This window comes from Eptesicus fuscus, chromosome 17 (assembly GCF_027574615.1).
Source record: "Eptesicus fuscus isolate TK198812 chromosome 17, DD_ASM_mEF_20220401, whole genome shotgun sequence".
Lineage (NCBI taxonomy): Eukaryota > Metazoa > Chordata > Mammalia > Chiroptera > Vespertilionidae > Eptesicus > Eptesicus fuscus.
Window position 1 is genome coordinate 42,181,169 of NC_072489.1, and position 17,325 is coordinate 42,198,493.

Here is a 17,325-nt window from a genome sequence, read left to right on the forward strand (position 1 = left end):
GGAAACCAATAAGTCATTCTGCCTTTTCTAGAGACTGGGGGTAGAGGGTGGGGGGCATATCTTTATCACTCCAGCAAACAATTCACAATTCTGCCTTAGCCTTTGTTTTCTGCTTGCACAGAGCCTGAAGGTTAGCCAGAGGTAAGAGAGGAAGGTCTTGTCAAATTTTCCTTGGGCATGTGCACAGCCCTAATTCTAGATTGTCAGAAATATATTGAAGATATCAAAGCTCCTTATGAATATCTTATTCCCCAGCTTTTTTTTTTCAAGGTTTTGGTCAGCTTCTTTTTTTACCCCAACTTTTTTTTAAAATTAGTCTTTATTGTTGAGATTATTACAGATGTCCCTTCCCTTCTCCCCCTCCCCCATAGCTCCCCTCCACCCAGTTCCCACCCCACCCCAGGCCCTCACCACCCTATTATCTGTGTCCATAGGTAATGCATACATGCATATAAGATCTTTGTCTAATCTCCTCCCGCTCCCCCGCCCCACAGCCTCTTCCCTCCGAGAATCCTCAGTCCACTCCATTTTCATGCCCCTGATTCTATTCCATTCACCAGTTTATTCTGTTCATCAGATTTTTTATTCATTTGATTTTTAGATTCAATTGTTCATAGATATGTATTTGTTGTCACTTTGTTGTTCATATTTTTTATCTTTACTTTTTTCTTCTTCCTCTTCTTAAAGAATATTGTTTAGCATTTCATATAATACTGGTTTGGTGGTGATGAACTCCTTTAGCTTTTTCTTGCCTGTGAAGCTCTTTATCTGACCTTCAATTCTAAATTATAGCTTTGCTGGGTAGAGTAATCTTGGTTGTAGGTTCTTGCTATTCATCACTTTGAATATGTCTTGCCACTCCCTTCTGGCCTGCATAGTTTCTGTTGAGAAATCAGCCGACAGTCATATGGTTAATTCCTTATAGGTAACTAACTGGTTGCTTGTGTGTGTGTGTGTGTGTGTGTGTGTGTGTGAGTGTGAGAGAGAGAGAGAGAGAGAGAGAGTTTTTTGTTTGTTTGTTTGTTTTGTTGTTGTTGTTTTTTGCTGCTTTTAAGATTCTCTCTTTGTCTTTTGCCCTTGGCATTTTAATTATGATGTGTCTTGGTGTGGTCCTCTTTGGATTCCTCTTGTTTGGGGTAGTCTGTGCTTCCTGGACTTGTAAGTCTATTTCTTTCACCAAGTAGAAGAAGTTTTCTGTCATTATTTCTTCAAATAGATTTTCAATATCTTGTTCTTGCTCTTCTTCTGGCACCCCCATAATTTGGATGTTGGTATGCTTGAAGTTGTCCCAGAGGCTCCTTACACTATCTTTATATTTTTGGATTCTTTTTTCTGTTTGCTCTTCTGGTTGGGTGTTTTTTGCTTCATCGTATCTTTGACTTGATTCTTGGGATCCTCTAGTCTACTGTTGAATCCCAGTATATTATTCTTTATTTTAGCCAGTGTATGCTTAATTTCTGACTGGTCCTTTTCCTTTTTTTTTTTTTTGTTGGCATTCTCACTAAGATCCTTGAAGTTCTCACTAAGTTCCTTGGAGGTTTCTAGAAGATTCTTTTGAGTAACCTTATAACTGTGGTTTTGAACTCTATATCCAGTAGTTTGCTTTCTTCCATTTCTTTTCATTTGTGACATGTTTATTTGTCTCCACATTTTGGCTGCTTCCCAGTGTTTGTTTCTATGTATTGGTAGCTGCTAAGTCTCCTTGAGTTGATAGAGTGGCCTTGTGTAGTAGGTGTCCTACAGGGTCCAGTGGCTCAGCCTCCCCAATCACCTGAGGTGGACATTCTTGATGCACCCCTTTGTGGGCTGTGTGCACAGTTTTGTTGTAGTTGAACCTTGATTGCTGTTGGTGTCACTGGGAGGAATTGACTGTGGGGACCAGCTGCAACTACAGTGGGAGATCTTTTGCACAGGAGATACCCTTATGGAGCAGGACTTGCTTCAGTGGGGCTTTGGTGCTCACTGAGTCTGCCCCTTGAGTGTGTCGCTATAGATGTGAAGAGTTGTAATCTGGTATGGTCTCACACTGACCACTGGGTATACTGGCTCTTGGGTCTCCATGGAGGTGCAAAGTAAGCCACTGCCTGGGGCCATCCAGCAGGAGCTACAGAGAGATCTGCAAATTTCTTTGTATTGGGTTTGGAAGTGCCCAGACAAGGCCCAGCTGTGAAGCAAGGCAGGCTGGTGCTGGTGCTGGGTCTTGGGCCTTTTATTGATAGGTTTGGGGCTCCCTGACCCAGCTGCAGCTTGTTTGACAAGTTTTAGCCTGAGAAAGGACAGACCATTCATATGTGAAAACTGCTGCGCACAGCTTGGGTGGGTTGTAAATTGGGTGGGGCGGGGTCTCAGGGAATCACCAGGGCAAAGCAAACAGAAATAGCTGCCAGTCAGCCCTGCACCAGGAGGTCCCAGCATGGGAACAATGACGGCTGTGAGCACCTCCATCTGAAAGAAAGCTGTCCCCGAGTTCCTGCCCCAATGCCAGACAGTCCAGTTTCTCCCTGTATGTGTCTGGGTCCCCTAGAACCTCGCCCGGAGCTGGAGCTCAGAGGAAGTGGGAGCTTGTAAATTCAGTTCGTGGTGCCGGCCTTTTAAGAGGAGCAGCTGGGTCTCCAGCAGCCTGTGTGTCACTCCGCCCCAATCTGCACTGGTTTTTACAGCCCATAGTTCTTACTGCCTGTAGGGACTTCTTTCCCCAGCTCTGGGACCCTGGGCTGGGGGGCTGGGACCCCTCACTCCTCCAGGCGGCCTTCACAGAGGCGATCTCCCTCCCGATTAAAAAAGTGCCACACCCGGGTGCCAGCCCAGCCCATTCCACAACTCCGCACCTCCTACCAGTCTCAGTGTGCTTTCTTCTTTACCTCTGTAGTTGTAGTACTTCCACTCAGCCAGCTTACCAGCAGTTCTGGATAATAGTTGTTCTATATTTTAGTTGTAATTTTGATGTGGTTGTGGGAGGCAGCAAGTACAGGCGTTTACCTACGTCGCCATCTTGGTTCTCTCTTACCCCAACTTTTATGACAACCACAAGTAAGCTGTGATGTTAAGCAATTGCTGCTGATTGTTTAAGGTAGCTCCAAGTCAGGTCCAATGAAGACCAGCCCTGTGAATGGGGTTTTCCAGGGAATTGTCAGGTCAAATCATTATTTTCTGGTGATGAGGTGTTTGGGGGAATTCCAAACCAGTCTGTTCTCTCCAGCAGCTGCTAGGCTACTGGTTTTCATGGTTACCATGGTTATGAGGTTGTTGGTTTTCTAGGCTACAACAGATCTGAAGAGAGAGGGATGGGAATGTAGTAAATTAAATAATCACAAAACTTACTAGTCTTACTAAGATTTATTTTTATTAAATAAATGTTCCTTTGATTGTTGCAAGCTCTTGGCTAATTTTAGAGTCACAAAAAAGTTGATTTGGACAATTTTTTTGCCAGTATTCTCATTGATGTTATGGAGGTAACAATTTCTGGAGCTCCTTACTGTACCATTATGATGCCCAGGTTATGTTTACATTTTATTTTATTTTATTTTCAGGGATTTTTAAATGCTTTAAATTTATAAAAGTTTGTCAAATTATTTGAATTTCAAGAGCATTTTTAAATTTATGCTTACCTCTTTAGTCAGTTCTGGAGATTATAATTCCTGTGTTTGTCTACTATAACCCTTGAAACTTCCTTCCTGCTCCAAAGGAACTTAGAAGCTTCTGGGAATATTTTTCTCCTTTTGACCATTTTACTTTCCAGTGGAATATTAACTCATTTCTTCTTCATCCTGGTATTTCTCAATGAGTAAATTCACCAAAAATAGTATTTCTGGAGTAAAACATTCCAGCCTATGTGTACATCTGGGATTTCTTGCTGAGCCCAGCAATATCAGAAAAGACACCTCTCTCCTTGTTCATGTGGCTGTGAGAGCTCTAGGCACACTCTCTCTAACCTTTGATGTGTCTCCTAGTCAATGAGGACAGTGGAGAAGAAGATGACTATGGACTGATGACCAGTGTGGAGGAAGTCCCTCAGGATGTAGCCCCCTTGACCATGAACAGAGAAAACAGCCTTCATCGAACACTTAGCCGCAGGTTGGTCATCTATTCAGCTGGCACCCATCATCCCTTCTGTATTTCCACTTGATCATTCTCTTTTTCTATGTGGATAGTGGACACCACGAACACTCCCAACTCTTCCTTTGTTTCCTTGTCTGGGGAAGAGGGTTAGGGCTGTGTGATTCTCCAAGGCCACCTGCTCTGAAATGAATTTTGATGCAATCAGAGTGACTGACATCTGCTTTTAAGAAGACCCTCGGGATGCAGCTACATGCTCAGGAAAGCTTCCCCCTTTTCAATTTCTCAGATCTAGGTCTAGTAGCAGGCGTCTGAAGACCCTGAAAAACTCCTTGAGAACTCAGACTGTGAATACCCCGAAGGAGGAGAAAGAACTAGTGAAAGGACAAAAATTAATTGAGAAGGAATTCATACAAACTGGAAAGGTGAATACAACAGTAAAAAGTACCATTAGAGGTGATATAAGGCTTGGGATCCCAACATTTTAAAGTTTGATGACTTGAATACATATCTACAAAAGGGCTATGTCTTATGCTTGCTTTGCAAATCTTTAAATTCAAATTCATCATTGAAATGTTGGCAGATTCTCAGAGCTTTCTATCAAATCATATTTCCATGAAGAATGACATGGTCCCTGTGAGTATCTTCATAGCACATTTCATGAGTGTTTGATTCCATTCTGATATGTGGAGCAAACAACAAAACTGCTTTGAGATGCAATTCTGGGAGCCAGAGAACACTAATACATCAACCTCAGTATACAATTCAAATTAATAAAAGTTAAAATTAAGGTCTTAAATTTAAGGTCTTAACCTAAATCCAAATTCCTAAAACAAATTCCAGGCTCTGCAGTATAACTCCATTTGTCTCACTCCATTTTTCTATCTTCCCCTCTTAATTGCACGATTATTTACTTTGCATTTTATTTGAGCATTGATTATTATCCTGGCCCAATGCAGAAATGATAAGCACAGACACCAAATTCTGCTACCCGCCATCCATTTTTCCAGGTTCTTCCCCACCCCCTGTGATTGGTATTCTAGGTAATTCTCCACCAAAAGCCATTAGGAATTCTACTAACATTGAGATGGGGGCTTTGCAGGTCAAGTTCTCCATCTACCTGAAATACCTACAAGCAGTAGGATGGTGTTCAATTTTCTTCATCGTCTTTGCCTATGTAACCAGTTTTGTGGCTTTGATTGGATCCAATCTCTGGCTCAGTGTTTGGACCAGTGACTCTAAAACCTTCAATGCCTCCAACTATCCTGCCTCTCAGAGGGACATGAGAATCGGCGTCTATGGAGCTCTGGGGTTAGTACAAGGTACGTCTGATGGCTATGATAGCCACTTCTTACATGATGTCTCTGATCAATGTACTTTGCCTGGACTCAGGGGGAAAATTGCCATTATGTCCTAGGCACAAGACTTCAGGGATCCATGTGCACAGCGCTGACTAAACTGGTTCCATTTCTAGGTATCGCTGTGCTCATAGCCAATATCTTGAGTGTCTATGGTTTCACCCACGCATCAAACATCCTGCACAAGCAACTGCTGAACAATATCCTTCGAGCACCCATGAGTTTTTTCGACACAACACCCATAGGCCGGATTGTGAACAGGTTTGCTGGAGTAAGTATGTCAAGGGCTGTGAGATTATGCGTTTGTGTGCTGAGAATCTTTCTATTCTGACAGGGAAAGACTGCTCATGTCCCCTGGGCAGCACTGGGTAGTTCCAGTTCTTTTGTCCATCAGCATGCAAATTATTTCTTGAGTACCTTGTGTGAGGTCTCAAAGATCCCATGAATAAAGGACCGAGTGAGTAGCTCACCATCAAGTAAGTAAGACAACCAAGGAAATAAAGGATTGTAATAAAATGTGATAAAACCCAAATAACAACAATGTGAACAATGGTGTTCTGGGAGTATAAAAGAGTGACAGAGAAAAGCTCGGTTTGGGTGGTTGAGGGTGGCAAATGTGAGAAAAGGTGAGACTTGAGGTTAGTTATAGAAGTTAGCGAGGGAGATGGTGGGGACAGGAGGTAGCTGGGTGGCAGTAGAAGCAGGATGAGAAGAATTAGTCCTTTATTACTGGACATATTGTTACTTGCATTCTGATGTGACTTTGGGAAGGGTAAATTAGACTCAGGAGTCATCCGTTCTTCAGGATTCTCTTAGAAAACTGTTATCCCTTATCCAGTTTGGCACACTTCAGAGATAATATAGACTCGATAATTTGATACTCACATATTACTAATCCTAGAATCAACACAATCTAAGAAACACAGGCAAGGGAAACCCAAAAATATAATCCATTCCTGTGCATATTAAATCATCCATCCACCCACCCACCCACCCACCCATTCGCTCATTTATATTCAACATGACATAAAGGCGATGTGGTAGTAAGACCCATTCGTTATCTCTAGTTAGAACACTAACCGGGCAGGGATCATATTCAATCTCCAGCTCCTTACCCCTTTGAAGCTCTATGCTTGACAGAGGAAACAACTTTCCATTTCTCATTGGGGCGGGGGCGGAGGACCGGGGGGAGATGACAGGGCTTCTTGACTGGAGCCTCCAAACAAATGTTTATTGAATGCCAGGTTGTTATATGCCAAGCTCTGTTCTAGGTACTCAACAGAATTAGGCCCTGTGTAAAGTTAGAATAATTGAATTGATTTGGTTATAGGGGGGCTTACCTTGTGAGGCTCTATTAACTTAGGGAGGTTATGAATGGTTTCATAAATTTGACACATGGGAATTTCACTGAAAAGAGTAAAAACCTTTGACAAACCTATTAAAGAATGACTACCATATCTGTTTGGAAGGATTTAGGACGATAAAGAAATTATAGAAATAAGATTGGTTATTAGCGTGAGCAGAACAGTCTATTGCAAATGAATATGAAACGATTAAATGAAGGAGTCACTGAGATCTCAGAATTGAGCAAGTTTCCTGCTGGAATCAGGAAAATCTAAAATGCCGTAGGAACTCACTAATACACCATCTCGCCTAATTATGTGTTCCCAGGATATTTCCACCGTGGATGACACACTCCCCATGTCCTTGCGCAGCTGGATTCTGTGTTTCCTGGGGATCGTGAGCACCCTGTTCATGATCTGCTTGGCCACTCCAGTCTTCATCATCATCATCATTCCTCTCGGCATAATTTATGTGTCTGTTCAGGTAGGTTTGGAAATGGCTGGGTCTCCTTTCCTCTCTGCATATAAAAGCCCAGGCTCCTTCCTGAGAACCTTCTCTTGTTTATTGCTAGTCACTCACTCCTCTCCAGCATCTTTGTCATTTACTCCTGTATTGATAACCCCAGGAGCCCACAGCCCACTGTCTGAAGCTGAAGTATCAGCACCAATTAGTTGGTTCACAGCAGAGCTCACCTTAACAGCAGTCCCACTGAGGCATATTTATGTTTAGGTCCAAGACCACTGTGAGGTTGGCTCTGTTCCTCACCAGCGTCAGATCTTTCCACCATCCTCTTCCTCTGGGCCTCTCTCATCATCCCTCTAGCCAGAGGGGAGACTGGAGGCTTCTGTCCTATTCAGATGTAGGCTGTGGCCATCAAGGTGAAGAACATTGCTAAGAATCCTGAAACACCAGTCATAAAAATATATGCACCCCTATGTTCATAGCAGCACAATGGCCAAGTGCCCATCCGTAGGTGAGTGTATAAAAAAAGAAGTGGTACATTTTTACCATGGAACACTATGCAGCTGTAAAAAAGAAGGATCCCTTACCCTTTAACCCTTTGCATTCGCTTGCTTTTTTCTCGATTCCTTTATTCTAATGCTAACCGTGTTGAGTCACACTCGACATCCGAGTGCAAAAGGTTAAGACAGCATGTAGGGCCCTAGCTGGTTTGGCTCAGTGGACAGAGCATCAGCCTGTGGACTGAAGGGTCCCAGGTTCGATTCCAGTCAAGGGCACATGTGCAGGTTGCGGGCTCGATCATCCCCTGTAGGGGGTGTGCAGGAGGCAGCCAATCAACAATTCTCTATCATCATTGAGGTTTCTATCTCTCCCTCTCCCTTTCTCTCTGAAATCAATAAAAATATATTTAAAAAAATAAAAAAGACAGCATGTAGGGGCCTGGAGAGCATTATGCTAAGCAAAATAAGACAGTCAGAGAAAGACAAACATCATATGATCTCACTCATATGTGGAATCTAATGAACAAAATAGATCCAGAGACATTAAAACATGCAACAGACTGACAAATTTCAGAGGGAAGTAGATGAGTGAGAAGATATTAATCAAAGAACTTATATGTATATACTAGAGGCCTGGTGCACAACATTTGTGCACAGGGGTGGTGGTGGGTTTCCCTCAGCCCAGCCTGCACCCTCTCCAATCAGGAACCCCTTGGGGGATGTCTGACTGCCTCTCACAATCCAGGACCGCTGGCTCCTAACCGCTCGCCTGCCTGCCTGATCACCCCTAACTGCTCCCTTGCTGGCCTGATTACCCATAACCACCTCTGCCTTGCCCTGCACCCAGAACCCAGGATTCCCTCCTCTGGCCAGTCGCAGGCACCTGGGACCCGTGCTTCCCTCCCTCTGGCCAGCCGCAGGCACCCAGGACCCAGGCCGGCTTTGCCTGGGCTGGCTGGAGCCGCAGGGAACTGTGGGTGGGCGGCTTTGCCCGGTCTGCAGCTGCAGGCGCCTGGGACTGCTGGGTAGGCTGCTTGTCCCTCTCCCAGGCCAGGCCACAGGTGCAGGTGCTGGTGCTCAGGACTGCGGGGCTTGCGGCTTGTCCCTCTCCTGGGCCGCAGGCACAGGCACAGCTGCTGGCGCCTGGGACCGTGGGGTGGGCGGCTTGTCCCTCTCCCGGGCCGCAGCCTGGCTGGTCCCCATTCCTCTCTCGCGAGCTCATTTGTGCCTAGCTGGTCCCCATTCCTCTCTCCCCAGTGTTGAGTGTCTGAGCCATTACGGCATGACGACCATTTGCATATTAGCTCTTTATTATATAGGATGCATAACTCATGGACAAACAATAGTGTAGTGAAGGCCTGGGGAGGGGGGGAGTGCGGGGTGGAGGGAGTCAGTCAGTGGGGGGAAAAAGGGGGACTTCTATAATACTTTCAACAATAAAGATAAATTTTTAAAAAGGGTGAAGAATATTGGGACACGGTCACAAGGGAAGCGGTGTGGCATATGTGACATGATTGTGTGACTAACTCACTCCTTACTTTTGGGGTCCAGATATTTTATGTGGCCACTTCCCGCCAGCTGAGACGTTTGGACTCTGTCACCAGGTCCCCAATCTACTCTTTCTTCAGTGAGACTGTGTCGGGTTTGCCTGTCATCCGTGCATTTCAGCACCAGCAGCGATTTCTTAAACACAGTGAGGTGTTGATTGACACTAACCAGAAATGTGTCTATTCCTGGATTATCTCCAACAGGTGAGGCTTCCCTGGGTATTTGCCCAAATGTGAGCTTTGGGGTTCTGCCCATTTGACATTAGCTGTGGGGGAACAGACATGGCCAATGATATGGAAGTCACCCTAGCCAAGCCCGCCTGTTATGTAAGCAGAGAGAAGACAGCATGAGCTTTGGAGTCAGAGCCTGGGTCCCTGTGCCTGCTCTGCCATTCACCAAGCGAGGTGAATTGCCTCCGCCTCCCTAAGGGAAGCCTCATTTTCTTTGTTTTCACAACGGCTCGAACACAGCCTGTCTCACGGGCTTTGGTGCAAGTCAGACGACCTCTGTGAGCACTGTGTGACCCAGGCTCCACACAAGTGCTGGGTGACCTGGATGTTCTCTGTTTGCTTCCCTGGGAGTGAATGTGAGATTCTCCACAGGCAGGGCAGCTCTTGGTAGGGTGGTGAAAAAAGAAGAAGCTGGAGAGAGGAGAACTGGGGATTTTCAGGGAAAGCCAATGACAAGTTCACACCCTGTGAGGTGCATTCCCGAGAAAGGTGAGCATTCTTCACTTCTCCGGCACCACGAGACCCTGGCAACAAGTGGTAGGTCCTTGAAGGAAGAAGGTTTTGTAGGGGAAGTGAAAATTCTTGAGTGCCTTCCACATTGTCTTGAGGTCTGAAGGGCAGGCTCATGATCGCAGTATTATTTGGAACATGGAGAGGTCAGGAATTTGATTGTAAAGATATTTGATTTCTTAGGTACGTTTCAAGAAGGAAACGGGCACATAGATCAATCCTGTTGGATGCTCATTGTAAACACGCATCATGTTCATTTGTACACTGCTAGATTTACTGGTTCAAATTTCTTTAAATACGTTTTATGGAGAAACCAAGATGGCGGCATAGGTTAAACACCTAACCTGCAGCCGGGCACAACAATTTCAAAAATACAACTAGAGGTCAGAACGGACATCGTCCAGAACCACAGGAAAGTTGGTGGACTGAAATGCCCACAGCTGGGGGGAAGGAGAAGGCCACGGGGACAGTCGGGGAAGCCGTAAAAGCCTGAGGTATGGAGAAACGGGCGGAGACACGAGCACACGCGCCTGCGGGGAGGATGGAACCGGAGAGGAAGGGGCGGCTGATGACCTGGCCGGAGTTCACTGGCAGGAAGGAGATAAAGGCTCCGGAGTGCGCTGAGCACCGGCTCCGATTGCACTGAACCCCATTCCGGGCGAAACCCTGGGAAACTCACTCACTTTCGCAACTCCGCCGCCCCTGCAGGCCGCCCGGCCCGGGACGCTGGGGACGCCGCCGCAGCGGCGGCGCCCGGAGCCCGGCGGCCTCCCAGCACCCGTCCCCGCCGCACAGCCCCCGCGCGCCTGGTTCCGCAGGCCGCGCACCCCGCACACCGGACGGAGGCCCGGGCGCCCTCTCCGTGCACCTCCCGGCGGCGCTAGACTTCAGTAGAGTTGACTGAATTCAAGGGATTAAGAAGTACAAATTGGGGGGACGCCGCGGCGGCGACGTCCGGAACGCGGCGATGGCGGTGCCTGGAGCTCAGCGGCCGCCCAGCGCCCGTCCCAGCTGCGCGGCCCTCGCGCGCCTGGTTCAGCGGGACGCGCGCACCGCGCACTGGACGGAGGCCCGGGCGCCCTTTCCGTGCACCTCCTGGCGGCGCTAGACTTCAGTAGAGTTGACTGAAATGAAGGGATTAAGAAGTACAAATTGGGAAGTTTGAAAAAGATGGCGGCGGAGGTTAAAGGCTGTTCTGTTGCCTCGCACCCAGCGAAATCGGAGGGGATGAGGTGTGGAGGTGCGTGGGTCTGGCTGGTGGCGGGGGAAAGGGGCTTTTGTTCCAAACCTAGGGGAGATTAGCTCTCCATCACCCTGAAATCCATCTTCTGGCGAACCCCGGGAGACCCAGATGCCTGCGGGGAGAGGCGGGACTCTTGCGGAGGTGCGCCCAGCAATCAGTGTTTGCTGCGCTGGAGTGCGGAACGAGGGGACTTAGATACGTGGAAGGCAGAAGGACCAGACTCACAGCCATCGCGGCTCGCCGCACCATGGCCTGTTGGCGCCCTGAGACCCCGCCCCGCCCTGGGACCCGCCCCGCACGTTTTGAAGACCTGCCCCGCAAGTCTTGCAGGCACACCTGCGCCCCAAGCAACGGCTTATGCATGTGGGTGGCCTGCCCTCTGGCAGCGGACCAGATGAACTGCTGTTCTAGTCGGACTGCTCCAGGGCCACTCAGACAGGAGGAAGAAACTACAGTTTCTGCTGTAATCCTTGCTGAGTGCCTAAGGCAGTAGCTGATCTACACCCCATTGGAGACCCAGAAACGAGGGCATCTAGTGGTCTGTGGGAGATGACACCAGATTTCAACCGCGTGCATAAGGGACACATTCAACGGGAATATTCAGTGAGCGCCAAAGCTTTGCTGCACCAAGACCCGGCCCATAAACGTGTCTCCTGCACAGCAACTCTTCCTTTATAGACAAAGAGAGCCCCCCCAGTGACACCAACAACAATCAAGACTTAACTATACAAAGGAGGACCAAGATGGAGGCATAGGGCGGAAGCCTGATTGTTGCCTACCACAACAACTTTGAGACTACGACAAGAGAGCAGAGCAGACACCATCCAAGACCACCATAGGGCTGGCTGAGTAGATGCTCTACAACTAGAATAAAAGAGGGGTATGTGGGATGATGCTGATGCCGGTGACCCAAAGACCACACTTTAAGAACTACGGCTCAGGCGACACAAAAGAACTATGGCGCAGGCGATACAACAGCGGCCTAGAACGTGCTCGGCGCAGTTCCCCCGGCGGTCTCCGGCTGAGGGGACGGCTCCACTGGCAGCCAAGCACGGTCAGACGAGCCCCTATGAGACATGGGGTGGGAGACTCCGCGCTTGCTGACCTCCGAGTCCGTCAAGAATCTCAACGCCCCGGAAGCGGCCAGGTGCGCATGCTCGGCGACCGGCCACCGATGCAGACCCAAGGGCCGACGCAGCGACGCCAGACCGGCCCACCACCCTGCACCGGGCGCACCGGAGCTTCGCCGAGCCGCCGCTCGACGAGTTCTGCAGCAGCCATACTGGAGCTCTGGAAGGATGGCCAGGGGAATTGCTAAGGGGGGATTGACCGGCAGGAATTGGGATCGGGAAGACGGGGCTCCGCTGAGACCCGGGTGCGGGCGGGGTTGCGCGCCTCTGGGCTCGGGTGTGGTCACACGCCTCTGGGTATAAGTGAGGCCTCACGTCCCTGGGTCTAGGTGAGGCCACATGCCCCTGGGTCCAGGTGAGGCCGGACTCCGGGTCCGGGTGAGGCCATGTGCCCCTGGACCCGGATGACGCTGGATCCCGTGCCCGGGCGAGGCCAAGCGCCCCTGGGTCTGGGAGAGCCCACACACCCCTGGGTCCAGGCGAGACCATGTGTCCCTGGATCCGGGTGAGACCTCGTGCACCTAGGCCTGGGTGAGGTCACGTGCCCTTGGGTCTGAGAGGCCAAGCGTCCCTGGGTCCGGGTGAGACCATGTGTCCCTGGATCCGGGTGAGGCCGCATGCACCTAGGCCCGGGTGAGCCCAAGTGGCCCTGGGTCTGGGAGAGGCCAAGCGTCCCTGGGTCCGGGTGAGACCATGTGTCCCTGGATCCGGGTGAGGCCTCGTGCACCTAGGCCCGGGTGAGCCCAAGTGGCCCTGGGTCTGGGAGAGGCCAAGCATCCCTGGGTCCGGGTGAGACCATGTGTCCCAGGATCTGGGTGAGGCCTCGTGCACCTAGGCCCGGGTGAGCCCAAGTGGCCCTGGGTCTGGGAGAGGCCAAGCATCCCTGGGTCCGGGTGAGACCATGTGTCCCTGGATCCGGGTGAGGCCTCGTGCACCTAGGCCCGGGTGAGGCCACGTGCCCCTGGGTCTGGGAGAGGCCAAGCGTCCCTGGGTCCGGGTGAGACCATGCGTCCCTGGATCCGGATGAGGCCTCGTGCACCTAGGCCCGGGTGAGCCCAAGTGGCCCTGGGTCTGGGAGAGGCCAAGCGTCCCTGGGTCCGGGTGAGACCATGTGTCCCTGGATCCGGATGAGGCCTCGTGCACCTAGGCCCGGGTGAGGCCACGTGCCCCTGGGTCTGGGAGAGGCTAAGCGTCCCTGGGTCCTGGTGAGACCATGTGTCCCTGGATCCGGGTGAGGCCTCGTGCACCTAGGCCCGGGTGAGCCCAAGTGGCCCTGGGTCTGGGAGAGGCCAAGCGTCCCTGGGTCCGGGAGAGACCATGTGTCCCTGGATCCAGGTGAGGCCTTGTGCAACTAAGACCGGGTGAGGCCACGTGCACCTGGGTCTGGGAGAGGCCAAGCGTCCCTGGATACGGGTGAAGCCAGATCCTGGGTCCGGGTGAGGCTGTGCGCCCCTGGATCCATCCGGGTGAGGCTGGGTCCCAGGCCCGGGTGAGACCACGCGCCCCTTGGGTATGGGTGAGGCCACGTGCCCCTTAGTCCGGGTGACGCCGTGCCCCTGGGTTCGGCCAAGACCAAACCAGAGGGAGTCGGACCTCCATTACCACCATTTGTCCACCATCCAGAGCTGAGGGGTCAGTGCTGACATGTACACATAAGGAACTACTGGACATCGAAATTGGGTCTCAAAAGAACTGTTGGTCCAGGGGGAAGCTCGCTACAGATTGATTCATTTGCCTGTCAGCATAACTATTATTGCTCGTCTCACATTCAGTTCTTATTAGTATATATCTAGTGACATATGATCTCGCTCATCTAGGGGAAATGATGAACAACATAGACTGAGGAACAAGAACAGAACCAGAAGCAAGGAGGCATCGATCAGACTATCGGGCCTCAGAGGGAGGATAGGGGAGGGTAGGGGGAGGGTGGGGGGAGGGGGAGAGTTCAACCAAAGGACCTGTATGCATGCATATAAGCCTATCCAACGGTTAAGTTCAACAGGGGATTGGGGCATGCGTGGGGAGAGGGGTGGGATGGGAATGGGGGGATGAGGACAAATATGTGACACCTTAATCAATAAAGAAATTTAAAAAAAAAAAAAAAAGCACATGCACATATATGTATACACATATGCATATCTACCCATGTATTTGCATATTTAATTACTTAACTGAAATTTTTTGTCTTTCTAAATTGAAATGTGCCCTAAAAATAAAGACTCCATTTTGTAAATTAGGATGAAAAAAAATAAAAAATAAAATTTAAATATGTTTTATTTGGCAAAGTCAATATTTTAGAAAATATATTTCTATTGATTTCAGAGAGGAAGGGAGAGGGGGAGAGAGAGATAGACACATTAATGATAAGAGAGAATTGTTGATCAGCTGCCTCCTGCATGCCCCCTGCTGGGGATTGGGCCCGCAACCCAGGCATGCACCCTGACTGGGAATCAAAACGTGACCTCCTGGTTCACAGGTCAATGCTCAACTATTGAGCCATGCCGGCTGGGCAGGAAAGTCAATTTTTATAAATTATGTCCATCTCTGTCCTATTTGGTTCTCTGCAGTTGATCACCCTACGATCAAGTCGCACCTAACCTCTCCCCACCCGACCCCCATCTTCTTCTCTACCTTTTTAAATCATGAAATCAGACAGGATACATTGAGCCCTGCTGTGATGCTACATGTGGATTATCTATGGCATTATTTCCCTTGCCTAATCAGAAGAAATCACTTGAAACATTTGTTAAAAATGCAGGTTCCTGACCCCCATTCTATGCCCCTTGAGTCAGAATCTCCTGGGGAAGAGTCCAGACATTTTTTTTGCATGGTTTTGTATATTTTTCACAATTGCCCCAGATGATTCTTAGGATTTGGCAAATTTGGGAGACACTGAAAACCATAGGATTCCCTTAGTTTAGGAAACTCCTCTAGTATCTTTAAAATGCAATTTATTTTCTAAAATCCAACTTGAAAGACTTTGGGAACACCTGGTATAGTCAAGTCGAAGTACCTGCTAAGAATACCATTCTACCAACTTGAGCCCCCTGAGAATGTTCTAGAAACACCTATGCTGCTGGTTAAGGTAAGAAAGTGGATACCTCTCAGTAACACCTCTCTCTGGTTCTATTGTCCCACAGGTGGCTTGCAGTTCGTCTGGAGCTGGTTGGGAACCTGATTGTCTTCTTTTCATCCTTGATGATAGTTATTTACAAAATGAACCTAAGTGGGGACATTGTGGGCTTTGTTCTGTCCAATGCACTCAATGTGAGTCCGAAGGTTGGGGGTTTGGTTAAATTAGTGCGCTTATTCTTAAGTTCTGTCTAGAGTATGCCATGAGGTCGATGCTCTGATTCTTTTCTAGATCCAGAGGCATTGGGGAGACTGAGGTTTAAACCCTGGCTCCATCTCTTACTGTATCACCCATGGACATGCTCTTCACGCTTCCTAAATAGGTTTCAGTGTCATCTGGACATAAATGTTGTTGCCCTTGGGAGTTAAGAAAGCAATTTCATATGATTCAATCGAATAGTTCCTTGTCTCTTTGCCTCTTTGCTTGACTCTAGTCAAAAGAGAGAGTAACTTAGTTTCTTTTACATAATATAGCAGTAACCAGAAAGTCTTTTGAACAAATAACTTCTATGTTTGTTTTTCTTAGGTCACAGAATAATTGGAGGTAATTCTAATAAAGAACAGAGAGTCCAATAAAACTATATATTGCATGCCCAGTGTGGCCAGGGGATAAATGTTAAGATATTATTTCCTAGCACCTAAGACAGTGGTTGGCACTGTAGTAAATGTTCAATAAGTGATACCCATTTAATGAGTCATTTGGCCATCTTTCATGGTATCTTTTTGAACTAATATACCGGAGGTTTGCATAGCTACCAGCACACTCTACATGGTTCTGTCTTCAGTAGAAGTCAATGAGGCCCAAGGCAGTCACGGCGGGCACCTGAAAGTTCACCAGAATGCCACTCGGGTTGTGCCACTGCTTCTTCCTCCACCCATTTCTAGGCTTAATAACCCAGGAGAGATGGGGCAAAGAATTAAAGAATTTTTTACTGAACCAAAGCATAAGCATTCAATACCAATAGTTTCATGTGGTTCAGCCTACACAAAGTCGTTACTCTCAGTCCCCACGACCCCGTGCTCTCCCCCTCTCTAACCACCATTCACTCAACAGAAACTCCCTGGTTTGAGTCTTGGCCTGAAAAAAGCCTGCATATGAGGAATCTACTGATTCCCCAGCCTCTAGCCTGGCCTGGGTCATGACAACCCTCTTATTTGTGGTTAGATGCGTCTTCGTAATGGCGGGAAGGCACCTGGAGTTTACTCTGGTGAAGGAGGGTGCGGATCCATGTGGATGTCCCACCTTGAAGGATGGGTTCTCAATGGAGCTGTTGTTAACTGAGAGCAGAGAGAAGCAGCAGCTTTTTGAAGGCCTTTTCCTACCTTGTGTCTTTTTTTAAAAAACATATTTTTATTGATTTCAGAGAGGAAGGGAGAGATAGAAATATCAATGATGAGAGAGAATTATCAATTGGCTGCCTCCTGAACACCCCACACTTGGGGCTCAAGCCTGCAACCTGAACATGTGCCCTGACTGGGAATTGAACCATGACCTCCTGATTCATAAGTTGACACTCAACCACTGAGCGACGCTGATCGGGCCCTTGTTTCTTTTCTTCTGCTTCCCCGTTTGTAGAAGGCCCACCACCCTTTCCTAAGGCCCACCACCCTTTCCACAAAGACCAGCAGGCTTACAGACAAGAGAGCCAAGTGTTGGTCCCACTCCACCAACTGCCAGCTCCTCTAGCCCCAGTGGTAGCCCAACGTCAGCCCAAGCTCAGACACCCTTTCATGTGAGCACCACACAGTTGTCCTCCGGTCATTTGATACACTGGTCTCCATTCCTCCCCAAAGAGGTGAACATTGCTATTT

The 17,325-nt window shown here is 48.6% G+C and overlaps 1 protein-coding gene across 1 annotated transcript in view; it reads left to right on the forward strand.

Annotated features, from left to right (window-relative positions):
* Window positions 1-17,325, forward strand: part of ABCC2 (ATP binding cassette subfamily C member 2) — a 66,384-nt gene that overhangs the window by 40,705 nt on the left and 8,354 nt on the right. The window contains exons 20-26 of the mRNA XM_054728903.1: window positions 3,951-4,074; window positions 4,346-4,481; window positions 5,159-5,378; window positions 5,531-5,685; window positions 7,086-7,241; window positions 9,272-9,471; window positions 15,522-15,648. Coding sequence (XP_054584878.1) covers window positions 3,951-4,074; window positions 4,346-4,481; window positions 5,159-5,378; window positions 5,531-5,685; window positions 7,086-7,241; window positions 9,272-9,471; window positions 15,522-15,648 — 1,118 coding nt within the window. The remainder of the gene's footprint in view (window positions 1-3,950; window positions 4,075-4,345; window positions 4,482-5,158; window positions 5,379-5,530; window positions 5,686-7,085; window positions 7,242-9,271; window positions 9,472-15,521; window positions 15,649-17,325) is intronic.